The sequence below is a fragment of the Hippocampus guttulatus genome, chromosome 15 (genome assembly GCF_054856545.1).
Source record: "Hippocampus guttulatus isolate MCC_2025c chromosome 15, RoL_Hgut_1.0, whole genome shotgun sequence".
Taxonomy (NCBI): Eukaryota; Metazoa; Chordata; class Actinopteri; order Syngnathiformes; family Syngnathidae; genus Hippocampus; species Hippocampus guttulatus.
In genome coordinates this window covers 5298006-5321441 of record NC_141275.1, presented here as the reverse complement: position 1 = coordinate 5321441, position 23436 = coordinate 5298006, and the positions used below count along the sequence as shown (strand labels likewise).

General features: G+C 43.3%; 1 protein-coding gene across 10 annotated transcripts in view; it reads left to right on the top strand.

The window, feature by feature from the left end:
• Nucleotides 1-23436, top strand: part of auts2a (activator of transcription and developmental regulator AUTS2 a) — a 300321-nt gene that overhangs the window by 65437 nt on the left and 211448 nt on the right. For 2 of the 10 annotated variants that reach the window (XM_086130432.1, XM_086130431.1), the window contains exon 1: nucleotides 8529-8670. The exons of the other annotated variants lie outside the window; for them this stretch is intronic. In XM_086130432.1, the coding sequence (XP_085986558.1) occupies nucleotides 8623-8670 (48 nt within the window). In that variant the 5' untranslated portion in view covers nucleotides 8529-8622. Of the gene's footprint in view, nucleotides 1-8528; nucleotides 8671-23436 lie in introns of those variants that run through there. 10 annotated transcript variants of the gene reach the window in all.

Here is a 23436-nt window from a genome sequence, read left to right as displayed (position 1 = left end):
GGTTAAAAAAAAATGCTAAGGACTAACTCGGCAGCTCAATGTCAAGTGCATGTCAGGGATCATCGCGAGTTCACGCTTGTGCCTATATTAAGTTTGTTGTGACTTGTTTCGATGCAAATGATAGAACAACAGTGTGAGATGGAGGTCACATACAATGTAACATTTTATCTCCCTTTTCACACACATTTCTTCTATCACGGCCACACAAGGCATTCTCAGGTTCCAATCAATACGGTGCGCTCTTCACCTCTCCCAAAGGGTTTTGGCATCCCCGTGCCTTAATGATGCTAAGGAGCATGGACTACGGGGGTGCGTGAGATATTTCAACATAAGCAATCAGTATGATGAGGTCCTACTTTGTCACAGCCAATATGTCTCATATGTGTTCAGGGATGGTTAAGGCTTTTCATGGTCACCATCATACAGTAGTTGCTTGGCTATATTAGGTACAGATCATAGTTGTAGAACAGATTAGTGTGATAATTGTGCTCTTGTGGTGAGGTGACTGCAGACATCTAAGGGATGCGAGGTTGGAAGCATAATGGTATCCATGGGGAAGGAAAGGGTCATCCTCCTTCCATGAATTCAACTTCCACCGGATAAAGTTTGCTCTTCCATTCACTCGGTTTGACGTTAGCTGGAAGCACAGCATCCTTAAAGCTCCCCTGCTCATGGATGGCTTCGAACCGCCTCCGAGTTCATCTGCATGATGTACACTTTGCGAAGTTAAGGAGACCAGTACACAAGGTCACTTTGGGGTTTTTCGTGAAGATCTACGGGAGGAGCGGTTTCTGATCGCTAATGTGTGTGATGTTAAGGGGAACGAGGTCAGATGTTCTTTTATTTTTATTTTATGGTGGGGGAGGGGCATTGCAGCATTGCTCACAAAATTGTTGGAGGTGGGCTAATGGAGGTAGAGCACCAATGGCCGCCCATCCGGTCACTTCAGCATTGTGTCACCAGATGTACCAGCTTTGTCATAGAGCCAACCAAGATGTTTAAGATTTGCAACAGATGTCTGGAGCGGACATGTTGGCTCCGTCCCGTTTTAAGGTTATTGAGTGATAGAAGGACAACGTACAATACGTTTTTCTTGATGAATCAGTTCCAGCAAGTCCGAATCAAAATGAAATTCGATGCAATATTTACCATAGCAAATTATCCCCCCAAAAGTACATTTTATGAATAATAATACTAATAAATAAATACATTTAAAGTAACTAAAATAATGATTTGAAATTCATAAAGTGAAGAAATGAACATTTTTATTAACGACATTGGAGGTCAGATGGAGGGAGCCATGTTTCATGTTTCTTCTTGTATTTTATGAAATGGCTGTCATGCCGAACGTTCTGTCGTATTGTGTCAAATGTTTTCAGTGGACAATGCGAGCATTTCTTCTCAAGTCAAAGCAATAACAAGCATCGCGTTCTGCTCAACAACACTCTGACAAGTTTGCTCAACGTCATCGTAACATCCTGTCAAAAGTCAGCACTTCAAAATGAAACTGTGGCAGTATAAGACCAATTTCACCACCATTTGGTTGGCCCCACAGAGCCTTATTTAAGAGTAACACTCCCAAAAAGTTTTCTTTGGGCATGTTTACTGAGTGCAACTGCAAGCAACGATGTGGCACACGAAAGTGTCGTGAAACTGTTACTAGACTTTATTTTTTTCATTTTGAAGTTCTGACTTTTGACAGGATGTGTGACATTGCCGCTGCCCGAGTGTTGCGGAGCAGACTGCTGTTAATAAAAGCTTGCATTGTGGACACTTTATATAAAACGTAATGAATTTTTTTTTATTGGTATGAAAATCAAGCAAATACAAACCCAGATGATCTTTACACACACAAAAAAATATCCATCCATCCATCCATTTTCTGATCTGTTTTATCCTCACAAGGGCCGCGGGGGGTGCTGGAGCCTATCCCAGCTGTCTTTGGGCAGTAGGCGGAGGGACACCTTGAATCAGTTGCCAGCCAATCGCAGGGCACACAGAGACGAACAACCATGCACGCGCACACTCACACCTAGGGACAATTTAGAGTGTTCAATCAGCCAGCCATGCATGTTATAGGAGGAAACCGGAATACCCGGAGAAAACCCACACAGGCACGGGGAGAACATGCAAACTCCACACAGGATGGCCGGAGCCGTGATCTAGCACACGACCTCTGCACTGTGAAGTTGACGCGCTTACCACTGGACCACCAGCCGGTCCAACAAAATGTCCAAAAACAAATTACAGTATACTGAAGCCAAGAGTCTACTGTTTATTTATGTACATTGTGTAAATTCAGCTATTACCGTTCTGCCACAAATGGGTGGACACAAACCTCTTTTAGAATTTGCTTGTTTCTAACTGTTGCTTACATTATGCAGTCATTTAGGCTAATTGGTCTTGATGGTTGACAGAGTGAAGATAAATTGTTCCATCGCAACTAGTGTATCACTGTCTGTAGTTGTAAAACAAGTCGTTGGAAGATTTAAGACCAGTTCTGACTCCAAAAATAAACCAACAGCCCAGCTTGATTTTGCAGTACAGCGGGTCGGAATGAAATCACTTTCTTTTCACTCTTCATTCCACCCACTCATGCCCTCAATTATTTATTACATTTGTATGTTCTTGCCTCTCACCAGTATGTTCAACAGTTCCCTGATTAATGTTGTGCAGCCTCAAGAGCTTATATTTGAAAAGAGCAAATTTCTTAACGAGATTTTAATATACAGTATAAGTACTATTTGTTGATTTGTAACTGATGGGTATTGGATTTACCGCAGTTGACACACAGTATCTTATATTATCTCTAGTCATGTGAGACAGCCATACACACAAACTGCAGACTGCATACCTTAAAGCGTCACGAGATGACAGCTATACATAAATCATCAATTCATTAAAAAAAAAAAGCCTTAAAGAAGGAAGTAGCACTTAAAACACGTTACTCTGAAAGTTGCCAAAAATTCACGATTGATTTTTCTTTACTGTGTTTATACTTTCTGGGGGGGAGACTTCAGCGTGCCAAGGGCACACATGGACTAGAGAGCTTAAAAAATATTGTCTAAAATGGCCATGCCACAGAACCTATGAATGCATTATTCACTTAAGCAAGCACTTGGGCAGTGCTTGTTGCCATGGTTTCAATTACTGGTACATGTTTGTTTCTGGAACACTACCACAAAATATCCAACGGGCTTTTTAGTTTGCTTATAAGTAAAGAAAGAAAGAAAGAAAAATAAGTAAATGAAAAAGCACATACTCATGCATGCGGATGCTCAGAATAGTGCCGCCTCTACTTTAATTGGAGCCAGGAATAATCCTGGCGGTACCGAGATCGGATTTGTTCAACTTGTTTTTCTTGGTCAAGTGTGTGTTTGCATGGCCCTTTGCCATTTGCTGGGTGGAATTCATGGAGCACAATCAATTGTGCCCCAATTAAACAATTTGGCATGCAAAGGACACTAGGCTGTTTGGATGAGAAAAAACAAAACAAAACAAAAAACCTGTGGCTTACAACACTTGGACAGACAGATGCGGGGACAGAAAGTGACTCATCAGGAAATCACTGTGTAATATTACTATAATGAGAGAGCCCATTTATTTGGACACATCAATTTCACAGAGGGCGGCCCGGTGATCCAGTAATTGCGCGTCAACCTCACAGTGTAGAAGTTGTGGGCCTAGGCCTTCCTGTGTGGAGTTTGCATGTTCTCTCCGGGCCTGCGTGACTTTTCCACTAGTACTCCGGTTTCCTCCCACATTCCCAAAACATGCATGACAGGCTGATTGATCACTCTAAATTGGGGGTGTCAAACTCATTTTTGTCGTGGGCCACATTTTAGTTACGGTTTCTCTTGGAGGGCCATTATGACTGAACCCATCTAAATAAAGTCAATAGTAACGATTTATTCAACTATTGTTTAAGTTACTGGAATGAGGGGTTTGGTCACAAGAAAATGTTGACAATATGTCTCTTATTAATTACATATGACAATTTTCAATGTTGTTCAAGATTTTAACAAGCATCATGGAGGTTGACATGCTTGATTTGCTTTCGCGGGCCCCAAAAAATGATGTGGCGGGCCAGATCTGTCCCCGGGCCTTGAGTTTGACTCTAAATTGTCCCTAGGTGTGAGTGTGAGCATGGATGGTTGTTCGTCTCTGTGTACCCTGCGATTTGCTGGCAACCGGTTCAGGGTGTCCCCTACCTACTGCCCGAAGACATCTGGGATAGGTTCCAGTACCCCCCGCGACCCCCCGACACTAGTGAGGACAAAGCGGTTGGGAAAATGAATGAAAATGAATGTTATTCATTCCTTGTAAATGCCAATGTCCTGGCTCACATCAACCATCCTCTTTGTTTAAAAAAAAAAAAAAAAAAAATCTCCTTCCACCGCGTGCCCTGTCTGTAAGCAATTAGTCTGTGTTTCTATCTCTTTCCTGCTTTCATCTGGTTCAGCCAGCCAATGAGGCAACAGCTGAGGTTCTGGGCCATTTCTCCAGTAGGAAAAAAAAAGAGGGCTAATGCGTGCCGACGCATTCAAGAATGAAGGTGAAGGAAAACATCACAAAGATGGGCCCTCTTCATTTATCTGTATAGTCAGTGAATTATGGAACTATTTCTCCTCCTGTTTTCTCGATGCAGCCATTTTCACCTCTTCAACTAAACCCCTGCCGAAACGGCCTGCTGAATAAGGCTCCAAATGGGCTCCAAATGGAGTCATGGTTTGAGTTTTTGTGTTTGTCTGTATGTGAATCCGCCTGTTTTATCCCCCTGGGGACCTTTTCAAGGTTGGATGCATGTAAACACACTACACCATAGTATTCGCCTCTCAGGTGTCTGTGGGCGCAAAACAACTGCTTAGTAAGTTCCAAACTGGAGAAAAGGGAAGACATTCAAGCGCAACAAAATGGCCAACAAATCTAAAGGAATGATGAAAAATATATTTCAAAAAAATAATGAATACAATGTTTTGGGTGTGTGTGTTTGTGTTTGTGTGTGTCGTCACTGTTGACTTTTTTACAATACTTTCTCCTTTTGTATTTTCTTAAATTGACAACTTGGATTCACGGCCAGCTCAAACTGTACTTTCATCCCCCTTTTTTTACGTGTGTACAATGACAATCAATAAACGTTTACCTGTGCACGGCAGCGACAATTAGTGGCCGTGTAAGACTGTCCAGTGCCATGATCTCCAGTGTTAGCAGGAGGAGAGAGTGCGGGGGGCTAATGTTATTTCCTGGCTGTGGCCTAGATGGGGAACTATATTATCTGGCCATCAGCAAGAGTCAGCTTCATCACTAATATCTGTTTGTGTGTAGTGAGCAGGAAATAACCTTTGTGGTGGCGGCCAATACAGCCTGCGGAGCGGAAGAGACGGAACATGCACTGTGTCGTGCCATATTAGGATGCTAGCGCCCAGTGTGTGCGGAGCAGAGTCAAGAAAGCAGACGTGATCGGTTCATGTATACGCTTTCCTTCATTTACCAAACATGCTTCGTATTCACCAAGATTGTGCTCATCCCCCAAACCAGAAAGTGCAGATTTTTGCAAACTAATAATTTTAATCTAATGAGATTTGAAAGAACATTTAATAGAATTTTCCATTATTGATTTAAATTGGGGTGGCTCGGTGGACGAATGGTTCGCGCCTCGACCTCACAGTGCAGAGGTACCGGGTTCGATGCCAGCTCCGGACTTCCTGTGTGGAGTTTCCATGTTGGCACCGTGCCGGCGCGGGTTTTCTCTGGGTATTCTAGTTTCCTCCCACATACCAAAAACATGCGTGGCAGGCTGATTGAACACTCTAAATTGTCCCTCGGTGTGAATGTGAGCGCAGATGGTTGTTCGTCTGTGTGTGCCCTGCGATTGGCTGGCAACCGTTTCAGGGTGTCCCCCGCCTACTGCCTGAAGACAGCTGGGATGGGCTCTCAGAGGCAGGCTTCCCTATCAATGGGATTGGGGTCACCAAGGTGGTTAAAAAGCTCCATGGTGGCAAGGCCCCCGCAGGGGATGGATGAGATCTGCTCGTAGTTCCAAACAACTCTGGATGTTGTGGGGTTGTCCTTGACATGCCGAAGGTGTGGTCCAACAATAGGTGGATCACACTCCTTAGCCTCCCTGGTCAGGTAAATCGAACCCTTTCAGGGACAGCGGTTACTCCAGTGGACATCTTATCAGGTTTAAGGTTATCATTTGTGCATGAAAGGGTTAAGGGATGCTGGAGAGGAGGGTCTGTCCTTGCTGTGGAATAGCGGACCAGCTCTACGCTCTCGGCAAGCATTAATGGGAGTTCACTCAACCATGTAGACTGGGTTGGTGCTTTGTGGACTTGGGCAACCCTGGGGGATTTGATCCCTGTATGACCAAAACCAGAGTTTGGTCCGTTTGGCTGATACTAATTCGGATTTGGTTCCAGTGAGGGTCGGACTCCACCAAGGCGCTGCCCTTTGTCACCTGAGTCTGTTCATAAATAACATTTACGGAAAGAATTTCAAGGCACAGCAAGGGTGTTGACGGCATCCGATTTGGCGGTCTCAGTATCTCATCTCATTACATGATTGGAAGTATAAAGGCAAAGTGCATTCTAGTTGTTCAAACCTTTTGCACTATTTTGGATTCTGAATCAAGAATATGAGACAGCACCTAAACACCACCCCCCTCCCGTGGTTGTCATGAACTGAACCCTGCAGGAAAACATGTTGGGGGGAAAGAACCCCCCCCCCCCCAAAAAAAACAAGTTGTCATGTCCAAAAGTCTTCACAGGAGTTGGAACAAAAGAAATGAGCCCAACAGAGGTTATGATGAAAATAAAACACAACCCTTCAGTACATACACTCCCTGACGGGGGGGAAATATTGCTACACGGGCTCAGTTTCCTCCCTCGCCTCTCCTTTGTTCCTTCTTATTCCTTCGATTACATTATTCAAACCTTTGTTGTGCAGGCCTTGTAACAACCCCAGAAGCTTAAAAGATTAAAGCGGCCTTTAACATCTTTTCAAAGATCAAAAGTGAGCAGATCTTTCCACGAGGCAATTTCTCCTTTTACTCTCTGCCTTTGTGGCAGCAAATTAGATCCGAATATAAAGCGCGGCTGATGCACTGTTGCCTCGAACGGCTGAATGTTTGCGCTGCTGTAGCTGCAAGTGTCAGGCCAGGATTCTCTGTGTGTTTCTTGTCAGCACACAAGCTAAGTTGTTTGCCATCGCTCAGGTCGTACACAGGCATACACCATTTGCGGCTCTCGTGTCACGCAAAGAGAGATTTCCACCGTAAATCGACAGCATTAACGTCGCTAGGCTGTCTGGGTATGAGGTTCCAGGGCACCAAAGCTTTTCCATTGCTTTTCAAATGTAAGAAGGAGAAAAGACAGAAAACAAGTGGAAACCTATGAACCTACCCGTTTCAACAACAATGAAAAAGCAAAACATAATTCATAGTTTTCCCCAATCTGGAGCATTAAAAAAAAAAAATCTTCCCTATTCTGCCTGCTGAAACAATGAACTTCTTGTCCTTTCATTCCTTTGCCCCTGAAGCTAATTGTTGTCCTTGCAAGCCATGTGTATTTAATAAAGCGCTGAAACACATTTCCGAAAAACCATCATCATCAATTAGCGGATTTGAGCCCATTATCAATCATGCAGTGATACTCAAAGCATATGTTTCTTCATACCACAAAATTATTTTGTTTGATTTGTGTGAATGCCCAGGCGCTTACAAATTGGAGGAATTGTGCCATTTTGACTCTGGTGCTATATTACTCAAAATGTCAAAATTGAAAATAAACTCCTCTCTCTGCACCCTTAATGACCTCGGTTCTTTTTTTTTTTTTTTACATGACTACATTATGCTCCAATACCGACCGATGAACTGACTGAGCAACTATTACATACAGTCAATGACAGACACCGAACAAAACCGCTCGACATGAATTTCTACTCTCTGAAGGTCGTTTTTGAAAAATTTGAAATCTTCATCCTGAAGCGTGTACTACATTTCACGTCAAAATAATACAACTGTAGCATTTTGTCAACACATATGTTCAGCGGGAGAGTGTGTTTGTCTCGTGGGAGTGCGGGTCCTTTAGGGGACTAGCCCAAAAAAAAAAAAAAAAGGTCTGTTGAAATAATAACAAGGACAACGCTACAGAAAACACGACATTGAGATAGAGTTAAACGAGGGCAAACTGATGGGAATTGAACGCATGCTTTGGAACGTTGAAGGCAGAAAAACAAAAAAAAAATCCTTTCGTTCTGACGTGGAAGCAGGAAGCTTTAAAAAGAGGGAGAAGACAATGAAAGAGGTCGGAGCTCGAGCCTTCAGAGTCCGCACAGTCAGAGGGGAAACGTTCACCTCTGCTGGCATCTGCCGCCACGACTGAATCCTTTCTGTGGAGCTCTTCTGTCAGTTATCCAAGCCTGCCACACAAATACCCCCCCCCCCCGCCCCCCCACACACACACACACACAGACACGCACAAGACTAAGCAAGATGAGAAACAGTTTCAGGCGTCGAGGCTCGAAGTCGGACACAGTCAGATAGAGCAAGCAGAAGGAGCAACAGCGATATTGCACAGTCGCCATTTGCGTTTGGAAAAGATTTTCTCTCTGCAGAGAAGGATGATCAAGTCCAGTTGGTTCTATGTCAAGTTCAAATATAACGAGAAGGTAAGTCCATATGGGTTTTTTTTCACTTTTTTTTTTTTTATATGCCTCATATCGTTTGAGCTCACAGTGTCTCGGAAATTATGGATCCATCTACTATTAAGGGCTCATAAAAATGTTGAAAGATTTAGTCAAGCATGGATAGTTTTTCAAGACGTTCTTTTATCTTTGTCAGTGCCTGATTATTCTTAGCAGAGATTTGTAGGCCTGTGGTTAAAAAAAAAAAAAAAAGAAGAAATCTTTGTGCTATTTCACCCTGGGGAACAGTAACTCATGGGCGCCGACAGTGAATCTTTTCATCTTCATATGATTTTCATAAGAATCTATAATTTATCGTGACACGTTTTCACATTTGTTTGAAAATGTGGGATTTTAAGAAATGCGTTATTTTAGTGACAATAGCACTATGAAAACTGTTGGTGCGGTGCATTTTTTACATTTTCCAGAACTTGTAGTACCGTATTTTCCACACTATGAGGCACACCTAAAAGCATTAAATTTTTCCAAAAGCCAGGAACTAATTGTAACTTAAAGGGTTCTGCCCGACACTAATTGCATTCACCAACACACACTCAAACCGACAACGACTTTCTGAGCTCTGCGCAGGCATGATGAAACGAAGACAATACCAAAAGCATTGTTCACTACTAACGAAATGAAGGAAGAAGGAGACAAGCAAGACTTCTAAGGATATTTAGCCCATATGATTTGTGTGGCTTTTTGTTGAATCAATTCTCTTCATAACTTTTGTCTTTGGTTTATTGTATTGTAATGCCATTTGTATTTATGTTTCATGTCCATTTGACCAATTCTCAGTGTTACAGCTGCAGCGGTTGTGAACGCTCTATAAATAAAGCTGTATTGAATTGTATTGTATTCCCTTTAGCGTAGCTCCATCTAGTGGATGCATAGCATAACCACAGCCACTATTGTTGCTTCTGTTCTATGTGCACGATATATGAAAAAAAATTAATAAATACTTTTCACATCGGCCATTGATTGAAGGTGCACCTTACAATCCAAAGTGTTTTATAGTGCAGAGAATACCCTAACTTACACCACAAATTCCAAAATCCCTGAATGAAATTTCAAGTACAACTTAAAACTTGGGTATTTTTTATTTTTTTGTTGCAAAAGACATGGTAGTTTGAGAATACCTCATCTTAAAACCGAACGCATGTTGTTGCAGTTGGTTAAGCTTTAATGCAGTACCCGTTTCACTCGTCTGAATTTGAGAAGAGGTTTGCAGTTGAATTGCGTCTGATGGGAGACAAGTCCTCAGTAGCGATTTGTGTGTCGGTGGCATTTTGTTCGGAGAGCCGCTGGCCCTTTCTTGATGTTTGCTGCAGTGTTAATGACGAAGATGGCTTTTAAGCCTGTTTCACTGTCATGTAGCCATTGAGGCAGTTAATCAGCCCAACATCCGCCACGAGCAACTATGCAGTCAGTCAGCGAGTTGTCATTAATCTCAGTTGCCAGTTGTGCCTCAAATCTCTTTGGAATATGACAAGCGGTTTTGTTCATGACCCCTCGGACTCATCCAATTAGCCTCTTAGCATCATTCATCTGTCCTGCAGTATCTTCTTCCATAAAACAGGTGAAGCTGGACCTCTGCTCGCTATCATTCTTGCCTGACTTCACACATTTGAAGTGAGAAATTCGGGTTGGCGGAAAACATTCGACTTGCCTGAGTCATTGTTTTACTGTGTCTTGAACGACCGAATGCAAGCCTCTGAGATTCTGTGCTAATGCGAATCTTTCTGTAAGTATGGTCAGCCGATTTTTTTTTCACAAAAATCCACTGCCAACACAGATATGTAACATTGAAGAGAAACTCAGCCAAGTAACAGTAGTTAGAAGACAAGCCAAAGCAACCATGACAACAGTACAAGTGCTTGTTGGCAATAACTGGTGTAAAACTAGAGGATGAAGCTCAGTGCCGTGCTCGCATTGCTTCCAATCACTGTGTATCCCTTCCCATCTGGCTTAAGTTAAGTGGAAAACATTTCCGCTTCACATTTGATCAAATTCAGATGGGAGGAGAAACAAAGGAGATTTGAACAGGATGGGGATGAAACTATCATGTGAATATTTGTCAGTAACCATCAACCATGTTTCTCCCAACGATTAGTTGAATTTCGGCCTGCCATGTTATAGTTTGTTACAGGTATACTCCGGCCTTTTGTTCGCACTGCAGGGTCTGTAAATATAAATGACACTATGAATGGAAATAATGTGACACTATTTTATAGCAGTACGTCGACAATAAACGCGTAAAAAAAAGAAAGCATATCATTAAACTCCCCTTTGTTGAGAACCAAAGCATTTATTAAAGCAGCAGTTGTTTGCTTTCTGCCCTTTTAATTCTTATGCCCGGTTAACGGGAAGGTGACAATTATCTATTCATCAATCAATAGACAGTCGCATGTTTAGTTCTGCCTTGAACGAGCCTACCTACAGTATTACGTTACCCCAATGAAACAAAGTCGGGTTGTATGGCTCCCTTTTGCTGTAGACACAAAACAAATTCGCCTTGTTTAAAATGGACCCCACCACCCCTTTATTATTATTATTATAAGATACAACAATAAAGGTAAAATGTTTTCCCTCCCAGCCAAAAATTGGGGAAAAGAATATGTAATCATAAAAGAAATGATCTATGCATCCTTCCTTCATGGGGGCTATTTCTGTTTTGCTTGCAAACTTAACTGTTCAAATACTAAAATATGTGAGTGTTTCTGTGAGTCTGACTACATCAGAGGAGAAGGAACATTTATGTAGCCATCTGCTTCTCCCGCTCCAAGCTGTCTGGCCTCGGGAGCAGCCAGTCTGTGTAATTGTGTGTGATTGACAGGCACACTTTGAGCAACACGCCAGTAGGAAGTGACCTTAAACAAGCACTGCCATTTCTGACTGAATGCTTGTCTTTCCTGTTGGCCCTCACTTGCTGAAGGGAAAGGGAGAAAGGGGCTCAAGGCTGGGTGGCTTCTGGGTCAAGAACTCGGGGTCATCGTGTCTAGGGAAAGAGTAATTGCTATCCGTGTGTGGGCTTATGTCCTAAAGTGAGCGGGGCATGAGAGAGGAGGGTGTCTGGAAGGTTGCTTACATTCCTCTGAGTGGAACAACAACGCTGCCGTCCTGCTCGCCGCTCTTTATCCTCTAAGTTGGTGCCAGGACCCCCCAGCGTGCCAAGTCTTGAGTCGCAGACCCACAATGACCTGATTCACACTGGGCAAATGTATTCAAACACATACTGAGATCAGGCTTGCCCATTGTGAATGATTAAATGTGTAAACTGGATGGATGGAGTCGTGTGAGAACCCCTTTGATGTTTTCATAATTTAGTCATCTTTGCCATTTGACAGACAAAACCCTTTGCAAAGTTATTGTCCCGTTAGTTGTACACATCTTTTCATAGCATCACAGAGGCTAATGAATGTAGACATTTTTAAGATGTTGAATGAGACACTGACATTAACGCAATGTGACTTGTCAAGCAAGAGAAATCTAGTATTTGTCACTTTTGTCACACACACAAATATTGTAATGAGCTGCCAAGACACTCTTGCTTATCACTGTCGCCGTGACTTCCATTGCAGCTTCCGGATTTATCACCATAATTTTCCTTCATGCCATCATGAGTACACTGTGATGGAGTGAAATCACAAAAAATGGCCTAAGAAAATCCAGAAGACAATATGTGAGTTGTTATACAGGATATGCTGATATACTGTAAGATACTATATATACTGTACCATATTTTCCGCACTATAAGGCACACCTAAAGGCATTCAACAGTGCGACTTATAATGCGATGCGCTGTATATACGGTGTTACAGTCTCTTTATGTTCCCCATTGAGTTGTTTCCCTGTTAGTGTTACTATGCCATCTAGTGATGATTACTGGCAGGAACCCATTGTAACGTAAAAGGTTTCTGTCTGACGCTAATTGACAAGTGTATTAGCCAACACACACTCAAACAGAGTGCGTGCGGACCGTTGGCAGTTTACACTCGGAAGGGTCGCGCCCCGTTAGTGTGTGTCGTTTTCAAGTGAGTTGTTGTCCCCTGAAACACTTTGTTCGGAGCCGCCATCGTTGTCACATCATCGTAAGCCGGAGCGCTACCCGGCTCAGGTGTACTGAATTGACCCCCCTCCCCCCTCCCCCCCTTTGCCGCAACATTCCACTCAAATGATTTGTGAGCTCTGCACAGCCATTACGAAACGGAGATAATACCAAAATTCATAGTTAACTACTGACCAAACGAAGGACGAAGCAGACAAGCAAGACATCTGAGGATATTTAGTACCTGTAACTAACATGGAACTGTGTGTTGGTGTGCTCAGGACGATTTAGATTTTGACGACTGATCCGTTTATCACAAACTGAACACATTTCCGGCAACGTTAATACAAGCTTTGGTGAATGTGCAACAACCCAGCTTTAAAGTTGATTTGGAAAATGATTTAACGCAGGTGTTACCAACATGGTCCCCGTGGACATGAGGTAGCCCCTAAGAACTACGAGTTGTCTGTAGTTCTGTTTTGGCTCAGTGACGATAAAGGTTTTCCTCCAAATAGTTTGAGCACATTTATTATTCCAAAAGAGTGTATCAAACCGGGTACCCTTCACATTAATGAAATCATTCTTAGTTTCTAAAAGGTTAGCGATCCCCGAGTCAAAGTAACATGTGGATAGAATACGCATGGGTAACTTTATCTTGATTTTTACAGTCTCACACACACACACACACGCACGCACACACACTCACACACACACACACACAAATAAAACCCACATCTATCACATTTAATAGCGGGTCTCAGCTTTGACACTGACATCTTGTGTAAAGCAAAGCATACAACATGTGTTCCCTCATACCAAGTAGGGCTGCAGATTGGGGTCTATTTGCTGTGACTGACTTTGTTGAAACATAGTGGTTGACTGTAATGACTATAATGACCACAAGAGTGCGAGGTGTTGAGTTATCATCAAGGGAGCGTGATGGCGGTGTTTGATGATGTCAGCGTCAGACGTTGTGTGGAAAACTCTTCCGTGGTTTTGTTTAAAACATAAACAGAAAGTAGGAGCGCTATGCGATAAAGCACCAGACATGTACAATGCTATCGCTCAATCTGCATGAGGAAAGTTTTGAAGGAACTAAACTTTAATTGAGTGATTCCGTAGGGAGACCATTGGAAAAGGTTTGCCTCAAGGTATATGGCTCAAGTGTGAATGTGTTTGCTGCTTCAGCGGTTTGTCTATCATTGCCATCCTAGTAGCTTGGCCGACTCAAGAAATAGCATATGTGTTGATCTGCATGAAAGCTTCATCCCTCTGCCAGTCCATCCATGCATGAAGGACTTAAATCAGAGTTTATTGGAGCCATTTTAGTCAAGGCAGTTTCAATGATTTATGCCTAAAAGCTGGAGCAGTAAGAGGCTTACAGGACGCTTGACCCTCGGGAAGCTTGTCACAAAGCGGGATCCATCATCCCCCCCCCCCCCTCTCCAGAAACGCTTACTTACTTCACAGACGCATCCAAATTCCAGTGGGGCGCTCCGCAGCTTGCCGAAAGGATTACAGATGAATCCCTGCAAACTCCAGATGTTTTCCCAGGCAGCACACAGCAAGGAAACATAACCCCATCCCCTGTAAACATCTGTCAGACAAAACCTTGACGACAGTGGAGACAACACAAGCTAAGGAGAAAAGTGGCTTGACGAGTTAGATTTTTCAGTCTGTTAAGGGGTGTTCACACGGCAAGATTTGGTCCGGTGCTACGCCGGGGCTGCCCCAATAGAGCGTTCACACGTGCAAATTAGCTCCGGCGTAGCCCCGGAAAACAGCTTACACCGGACCAAATTTGATCCACCTCAGGGAGGTGGTTTAAAAGTTTGCTCCAGAGCAAATGCTTGTTTGCGAAGCAGCACCGGTGTAAATTTGCACGTGTGAACGCAACTGAGTTAAATTAGCTTCAGAGCAAATGCTTGTGAAGAGTTTTCGAGAATGCGTTGCTTTCGTGCTCTGTCGGACTTCCGTCATGTGTTTGTTTAATAACGACGCAAGACTTGGCTGGTAACATCTTTCCTTTTGTAGGAGACTGGACTGTCTCGGAGTTGTTTGTGTAGTTTGTTCCTTTGTTGTGTGTTCACAACCCCCCGCCCCCCATATAATTTATTTTGCGATTTCCTCTCTTGATTTTCTGTTTGGCGCATTACGTGTTTCCTTTCTGAGTGTCATTGAAGTCATCGTTGATTTACGTTTTTGCAGGGGCGGTCACTCTCGAGCAGAAGGCACGGAGACCGAGAGGAGAAGGACCTGCCTGTCCAGTAGTCGCTTGAGTTGTGTATACGTTTTAAAAAGAACCAACACGACAGCTCATTTGTTTTCTGTCGTTTTGCTCCACTGCAGAAACTGCCGTGTGAACGCAAGTGGGGCTGCACCGACGCTGTGCCGGTGCTGACACGCTCAGCGGCTTTGTACGTGTGAACGCTCCACACAATTTGCTGCGGTGCAAAATATATCGCAACAAAATACATCGGTGCAGCGCCGGAGCAAATGTGTGCCGTGTGAACACCCCTTTAGATTTGTTCATGAAGCACTAAGTGGCTTTGCAAAGCATCTTGTGTTGCTGCTTTGGCTAAGCTTTAGAGTGGATGAGTGTGTGTGTGTGTGTGTTTGTTTGTGTGTGTGTGTGTGTGTGTGTGCGTGTGTGTGTGTGTGTGTGTGTGTGTGTATCTCAAATAATTGGTGGATAAACAATTGTAGAGTTTGACAAGGCAGGGCAATGATGAAAGCATTTGCTGAGCTACTGTTGAAACTGTTTTGACAGATTGCCAAGAGTGACAAAAATCTAAACATTTATAATGTAAATGTTTACTTTTAGTGCCGCAGCATTTGCCTCGCTTGCTTACACGTCGCCGATCAATGGGAATTTTCACACCTCCTTAACCTCCAAAGGTCCAAATCTCCCATTACCACGACATCAATATGTTATACCGCTGCTCTCGGCTAATTGGCGGCACATTTTGTTTGACCTCTCTGTCTCTCTGCAATTTACACAGCACACTGAAGTGGAACACTGGGACATTCCCACCATGGTAAGGCTTTGTTCAAAATGGTTTTGATTAGTAGATTATTAGGCAGAGGAGAGCATTGCCTCGTGGTCTTCATCGTGGCGAGAGGGGGTGTTGACCAATTTCTGGATCACTGAATAATTGCAGGGGAGGGAGAGAGAGAGAGAGAGAGAGAGAGAGAGAAAGAGAGAGAAACAGAGAGAGAGTCTGTGGAGCCACTAGGGACAGGCCTGACAGATGGATGCAGCGAATGATTGCATGCCTAGCCGACTGGAAAGGCTACTTTCACCAAAACAGACTGATTAATATTGAGAAGGTGACACTGTCAAATCTTCACAATTCAAAATCAAACTTCAATTTGCTGGAGAAAATTAGCTACATTTGCTGATCCTGTACATATAGATTATTAAGCAATAACCCCAACCGGCATTCATTTATTTTAAAAAGCATGAGTAAGTAGTCACAGTTTATTTATTTATTTTGTCTCTCTCAATACATGCCCCTTGATTGAATGACAGCTGGTCCACGGTGTCGGCCTTTCACTCAGTCAGCTGGGAGAGGCTGTAGAGTTTAAGCGCAATATGAAATGGCCTTGAACTCTATATAAAAAGATCACCTAAAGAGTTGATTACCATTTAGAAGCAATGGAGATTTTGGTGTCACTATCATTTTGAATTTGTGAGGGGCTTTGATTCGATTGGGCATGAAAGAAAACGGCTACAGTTCTACTGTTTTATGACTCCATTGTTTAGGAAATGGGCCCCTGACTTTTGATTTATTAGCTTCGAAACACAAATGTGAGAGTCACCCTGAAGGTGGCTTTAATTTCCTCTCAACTCAGTAGAAATGTTCAGTAATTTATTTGAAGCATCCACACAATATGTCTGTCTGTTCAGAATAATTCCCCCAGAGATCATTACCTTCAGGAAACCCTTTCAGGGATAGGCTGTCCACTGTAGTAGCCCCTATCGTGTTATCAGGTTACAGGTTATCATTATTGGTGCATGAAAGGGTTAAAATCCCACTGGAATGCTCCGTACTGCCTGCAGTCCGCTCCCCAGACTTGAGCAGCTCCAGTCATAGCCTGCTGGATGACTGGGCACAGTGATGCTTGCCGTAGTGTGACCGATTTGCATGGGCAAACCATAATATTCTGGCTCAATGGAGCCTCTGTTGTCCTGTGCAAATACTCACATGCCGGGCGGCATCACTTCACACCGGCTACACATAAACAGAGCTGCTGTCGGGCAACATGAGCTATGAGAATGTCGCGGATTTGTGAGAGGATGGATCAAATGCTCGGCGACTGCTGAAGAGCAAAGCTTAACAGTGACTTTTTGTTTCAATGGAAACTTGTGTTAACTGCCTGGCGGCCTTCCCCGCGGGATGTGTGATTTTGTGTATATGTGTATTTTTTTGCTCAAAATCTGCGTAATTTATTGCAGGGGTGGGCGATTAATTTTGCAAAGGGGCCACATGAAAGACTGAAATGCTTGCTCGGGGCTAAGCGGACATGCTATCCTCAACTCTATATTATTTTTAATGTATTCAGAAAAAAAACATTGTCTTCTTTCAATAAATTGCTGTTTGGAGATCTGGAATGTATTGTTTTAAGTAGGACCAAAATCAAATGATATGCTGTGATTAACCCCTTCATGGACAGCGGTTAGCACAATGGACAGCTTCTTACGGGGTGCATGAAATTAAAGCTGGACTTCTGAACTGTCTCAGATTCATGTTTTGATCTAAAACCCATCCATCCATTTTCTCATCCACTTATCTTCATGAGTCTCACAGCGATGCTGGAGCCTATCCCAGCTGTTTTTTGGGCAGTGGGCGGGGGACACCCTGAACTGGTTGCCAGTCAATCGCAGGTCATACATCGAGAAACGACCATTCATGCTCACACTCACACCGAGGGACAATCTGAAGTGTCCGTGCATATTTTTGAAATGCTAGAGGAAACTGCAGTACCTGCAGAAAACCCATGCAGGCACGGGGAGAACATGCAAACTCCACACAGAAATGCCGGAGCTGGAATCGAACCCGGTACCTCTGCACTGTGAGGCCGACCTGCTAACTAGTCGATCACCGTGCCACCCCCAATGTTTTCAATCTACAACCAAAATGAAGGAATTGACCTTGTTGTTCTCCTACTTAAAATACCTTTGGGGGTGGGGGCTGTATGTGAAAGTGTGAAAGATAATGATTTTCCATCAGGAAATTTGTCTTTGATAGTCGTGGTCAGTCAGTGAGCCACAAGACATCTAATTGTTGCCTTCTGAAAACAAACAAACAAAAAAACCTGGTCAGGTGTATTGGTCAGCCTGACTTTTCTTTTCCCTAAAACTTTACCAGCAATGCGAAGGTTATGTGGGGGTTACATTAGGAAGAGCAGACCAGAGGCACATGCATTTCAAAGAGAGCCAGCCATCTGTCAGCGCAGCCAGCAAACAGCTGGCCGAGAAGATGCGAGACGTTTGAACAAAGACTGACAAGATGGAAGATGACAGGAAACAGATTTCCCTCTCTTTTTACCCCTCATGCTGGAGAACCTGACCATCAGATTGCTGTGATATATCCAAGTCTCCAGATGCTGCCGATCCTCTTGTGTCCCTTCATCATCTTGCCATCCTCCCCTTTCCAGCTACTTTTTTTTTGCTTTGTGTGTTTTACCTGCTTTCGCTGTGACACCCTTAGCATTAAAGATGGCTTTGCAAGCTCACTCTGAGACTTGCTATCCTGCCACAATGTTTCTCTTCACTGATCTATCCATGTCCTTTTTGACTGCAGTGGCATCTCTACTTACAAAATGAATTGGTTCTGGAAGAAATCTGTTTACTCGAACATTTTGTAAGTAGAGACGCGTTTTCCATGGAAATGCGCTAATCCGTTCTAAGCCCCCCCAAAATCCAGACATAAATGTTTCCTAAAGCATAAAAGTGCATCAAAATATGTAACAAATACATGTTACAATTAGATTATTGCACAATAAATGATTATGCACAAGCAGTTGTGCATAAAGTAAAAAAAAAAAAAAAAAACTAAGAATAAAGACTAAAAATTATGATCATTTAACTTTTAACTGTGCCCTCATCCTTTTTTGCCCTCTTTATTTCATTTTTTCTCTCAGAAGTGGGTTTTGCCTGGCGCTTTTTGTAAAGAACTGATCCAATGACATTTGCTTTTGTCGGCTTTTAACACTCCTTCGAAATTGTCCAAGGCAAACATCAGCATCGTGAGCAATCACCTGATTGGTGAACACTTTCTCTGGGTGATTCACATTTAAGTAAAACTATCGGAGCGCTTCCTGGCCCGAGGGGCGAATGACGAGGATGCTAAATATGGTAAAGTTCACTCTCAGCCAATGAGATGCCAGGATGATGCTTGGTAATAGCCAATGGCAGAACAGCTAGAAGTATGCTGCGTTCAGGAAACTCGGAGCTGCGAGTAGCACCTGTATTTTCGTATCTTGAAATTTATTTCACAATATTTTCCCGTTGAGGTGTTTCGTAACTTGAAAATTGCGTATGAAGAGACGTTCATAAGTAGAGGTACCACTGTAATTGTTTTCTCATTTGCACTCCCGGTGGATTGAGTGGGAAAAAGAATGTCACTGCACTGCATGCAGGCAAACGTAATTTCTATTACAGTTATTAGAAGCAAGCATGAAAAGCATTTACACACGGATTGGATAATCATACTAATTATGATTACATTTCCTCTGTGTATTTTTATAGTATTTTTGTGTGTGTGTGTGTGTGCGTGTCTGTGCGTGTCTGTGTGTGACCTAGATTCTGGATTTAGTGAATTATTCAGCTTTCGTAAATTGACCTTCTGCAGCTTAAGTAGATACACATCTCCCCGCTTATTAGCACAGATAAATGAAGCACTGTGAGTGGTGTTAAGTACTTTTTTTTAAAGGAAATTAGCACGCGGGGCCTTATGTTAATTAGTGTTGAAGTGAAAGCCTCCTTGCATTAGGTTTGCTTTCTCTACTTTACACAGTCTGTTCCCCTTTGTGGCTCGTGTTGTTAATTTGAACAGAAAATTCCATCTGCTTCTAAATAGGGCAGTGGTGCACATTCGCTGCAATCATTAGGGCCATTTTCTGCCCGCTTAAAGTTGCTGAAACGCCTGTAATGGAGAGAAAGCGTGAGAGCTTTTGTCATTGCTCGTTATCCACTGCATGATGTGTGACATTGGCCAGTGTAATACTGTAATGGCCCTAATTATCTAATCACCCTAATATGTGGCTGCTGCTCCTGGACAAGACAAGGGCAAAGTGAGGTAATAAACAGTGATTACTCTCATTTGAAGTCAGCGCACTGAGGAGGTGGAATGTTCGCTGCAGGGGGAAGACTGTCGTCCCCCCCACACCCCCTCTCATCACTCCTCTTGGGTATTTTGTACTTGACAGACAAGGGACGCATGGCGTGGTGGTTAAAGGTCAGCTGGTGCTTGCACACAAGCGATGGAATGACAGGCAGAGGGGTATCAAAGACAGAGAGGCGGAGAGAAAGAGCTGTCTTCTCCAGGTCTTTCCGCCTTACGTTGGTTTGGATTGACAAGCTGTCAACTGAGCCGGCTTGTACTCATCGGAACAAAGAGTCGACTAGGCAGAGCTTCCGCTTCTGCCTTCCTCCTCTCATCCATACCACAAAAATGACAGAATTTGGTCGACTTGCATTTGAAGGCGCTTTTTTTTTTTAAACTGAATTTATTGTCAGTTACAGAGGGCACCAAGTCCCTCGAGTCTGTCTGAATTCTCATTATCTACGCTTGGACAATCCAAGGCTTCCTTCTGGGAATTATTTAAAGCCTCTGACCAATTGATGGCGACTCGGCTGGAGTAAGCTTTACTTTTTTAGGATTCGGGGTGGTCAGTTCTCCACAGTAAAATAATATCGTGGAAATTTGCAAAAAATCAACACATTGAATTCATCAGGTAAAATTAGACATGCCACCAAACCAGAGCAATGGTATTTTTTTTTGTGTGTCTATTCTTTGTTTAACCCGCCTAATTGAGAACAGTTTCTTATTTACAATGGCGACCTGGAGATAATTTAAGGTTCAGTGCCTAGCCCAAGGACATTTTGACCATGTATGGTCAGAGTTGGGATTCAAACCATTCACCTTGCAGTAACTGGATGAGCCACACTTCAATAAACAAGACTTACTGTATTTTGCAGACCATAGGGCACACTTAAAATCCCTAGATGTTCTCAAAAATCCCCAGTGCGTCTTGTAATGCGGTGCATCTTATGTAAGGATAAATGTTGACTTTTCAGTTTGTCATCTTTTATTCATATTCCATTTTCATTGTCATTCTCATCTGCCTTTAAATGATGGCGGGTATCGAATGTTTTCGTAATACTCGAACTAGGACTACTTCCTGCTTCGGTGTCTAAGAATTGTGGCCATTGTAGTCCGACTACACCTAATGCAAGCTATTTTTGGCTATGCATTTCCAATGCTACAATTTGGGACAATATCATTGCGGTCTGAGGTACCGAGATGTAAACATTCAGTTAAATTCCTTCCTATTTGTCCACAGAAGGAAGATTATCAATATAATCAAAGTGTTGATTGCTATCAGAGGCAGGGGCATGCTAGCCATCAGCAAAAATGTGTTGATTTTCCCAAGCAGGTTATTTCCGAGCCAGTCGAACCACATAACTGCTGCCCACCCACCTCTGTCGCTGATTACAACAAACCCCCCCCCCCCCCCACCCACCGTCGTAGACAAGTTTCGGCGCATAACGGACCCCGATCACTCACACCGGCCCCCCGAATGATGCTGTATGCCCACTCCCTGAAGTCCGCATCAAAATATAGTCCCAGTCCGATCAGAGGCATCCATAAAGATTGTGTTTATAACAGTGTAGCTCATTTAAAGCAAACGTAAGGTTTACTCATCCTTTATCATTTTTTATACAGATGCACAATGGTATAACAAGTTTTCAAGGTGGGTCATGACATTGGATTGTTTTTCAATTACAGACACTTGTTTTTTTTCTCTAGAGAAGCTCCCTGAGAGAGGCAGATAATATTTTTATTATCTGCCTGTCTTTATGGTCAGGCCACACTGAGGAAACAGCAAAGAAATTTGCATTTAAAGTCTCTATTTGCACTGTTTGTGCCTTGGAGATCAATGTTTGTGTCTGAGGTCGTCCCCCCCCCCCCCACGTTGATGTTTTATGCACCGTCTCCAGGCTATGAAGGCCTCATTTCACAGCTCCTCAGAGACCAGTTAACCTCACATTTCCTCCCCAGGGACTCCGCCGAGGACCACAGCAGTTGTTTGTGTGTGTGTGTGTGTGTGTGTGTGTGTGTGTGTGTGTGTGTGTGTGTGTGTGTGTGTGTGTGTGTGTGTGTGTGTGTGTGTGTGAGACGTAGTCATATGTTTGTGTGAATCCTTTGCTTCTTCTATGGAGCAGACTTTCTATACGGTAGTCGGGTGCTCTGATAACCTCCATTCATTATTCAGCCGTGCTCGGGTTGCAGCACAACCCCCCCCCCCCCCCCACAACCCCCCTGAAGAGGCACAGAAATAAAACAAGGTTAAGAATTGGCAAGGAATGTGTCTCAGTGGATCAAGTGGTGGGGGTGGGTGGGGTTAGGTTTTGAAGATGGAGGGGGTGGGGGCTTTATCTGTGCACCATCTTTTATTAATTGCCCTGGTGCTTAGACTGTGAGGTTCTCCGTGATTATTAATGCATGTGCGGAATAACGTATTTACATGTTCTCATGCATTATGCATCTGCGGGGAGGAGGCTACGGTGTTGTGGAGGACCCTCTGCCCAGAGGTCCTGTGTTTTCTTTTTTTTGTATGTGTGAATATCTGTGTTTGAGATGATTTGAATGTAACCACAGAGCGCTTGCCGCTCGCTACCTTAGCCCGACAGGAAGGCAAAGTCACATTAGACTACAAATGATTTGACTGACGCAGACTGCTGAGTAACTTTGAGCGTCTGGCTGAGATTGGCAGGCATTTTGATGAGGCTCTAATAAGTTGTAATTGCTGAGGGAGACTGCGTTGCATGTGAAACCAAGCACTAAGTAACCCTTACTTTCCATCATCCAGTATCTTAGCACTTAGCAGTTAATTATGTGCCAAGCCATGCCACTATGTTTCCCCAAGCGCTAGTGTATAGAACATTACTATTTATGTTTTCAGTTGCCAAACGTTGCTCATGGTTCTAAAATGAATGATCAGTGTTATCATTAGTTTGTCACCAGTGATAATAATATCATGGTGGGTGGTAGTGCAAGATGCAGCAATCCACTGATGAATCAATCGGCAGGGAATGGTCAGGCTTGTGTGACAATGCGATTGATTGCAAGGGAATTAATTGATGCAGCGGTTAGCATTGGCCTTGTCAACATAAGTTGTTTATTGTTTAAACACGGCACATTGGTTCACGTTATTGAAATGCAAGCATGGCCTAATATACTTAACACACATTTTCTTCAACCCACGCCAATGCTATGATGGCCTGGAAAACGCCGATAGTAAATCTTGGCCCGTGGCTGGCTTACGTTGACATTTTGCTATCGTTTGGTCAGAAGTGTTGCCCATTGATCAAGTCAAAGCTCGACTCCCCGTTGGCTTGTTCACTTCTCTGATCGATGGGCTCGGGAATCAGTTGTGGCTGCAGCAAGAAGTCAGCTCAACTCAATACACCA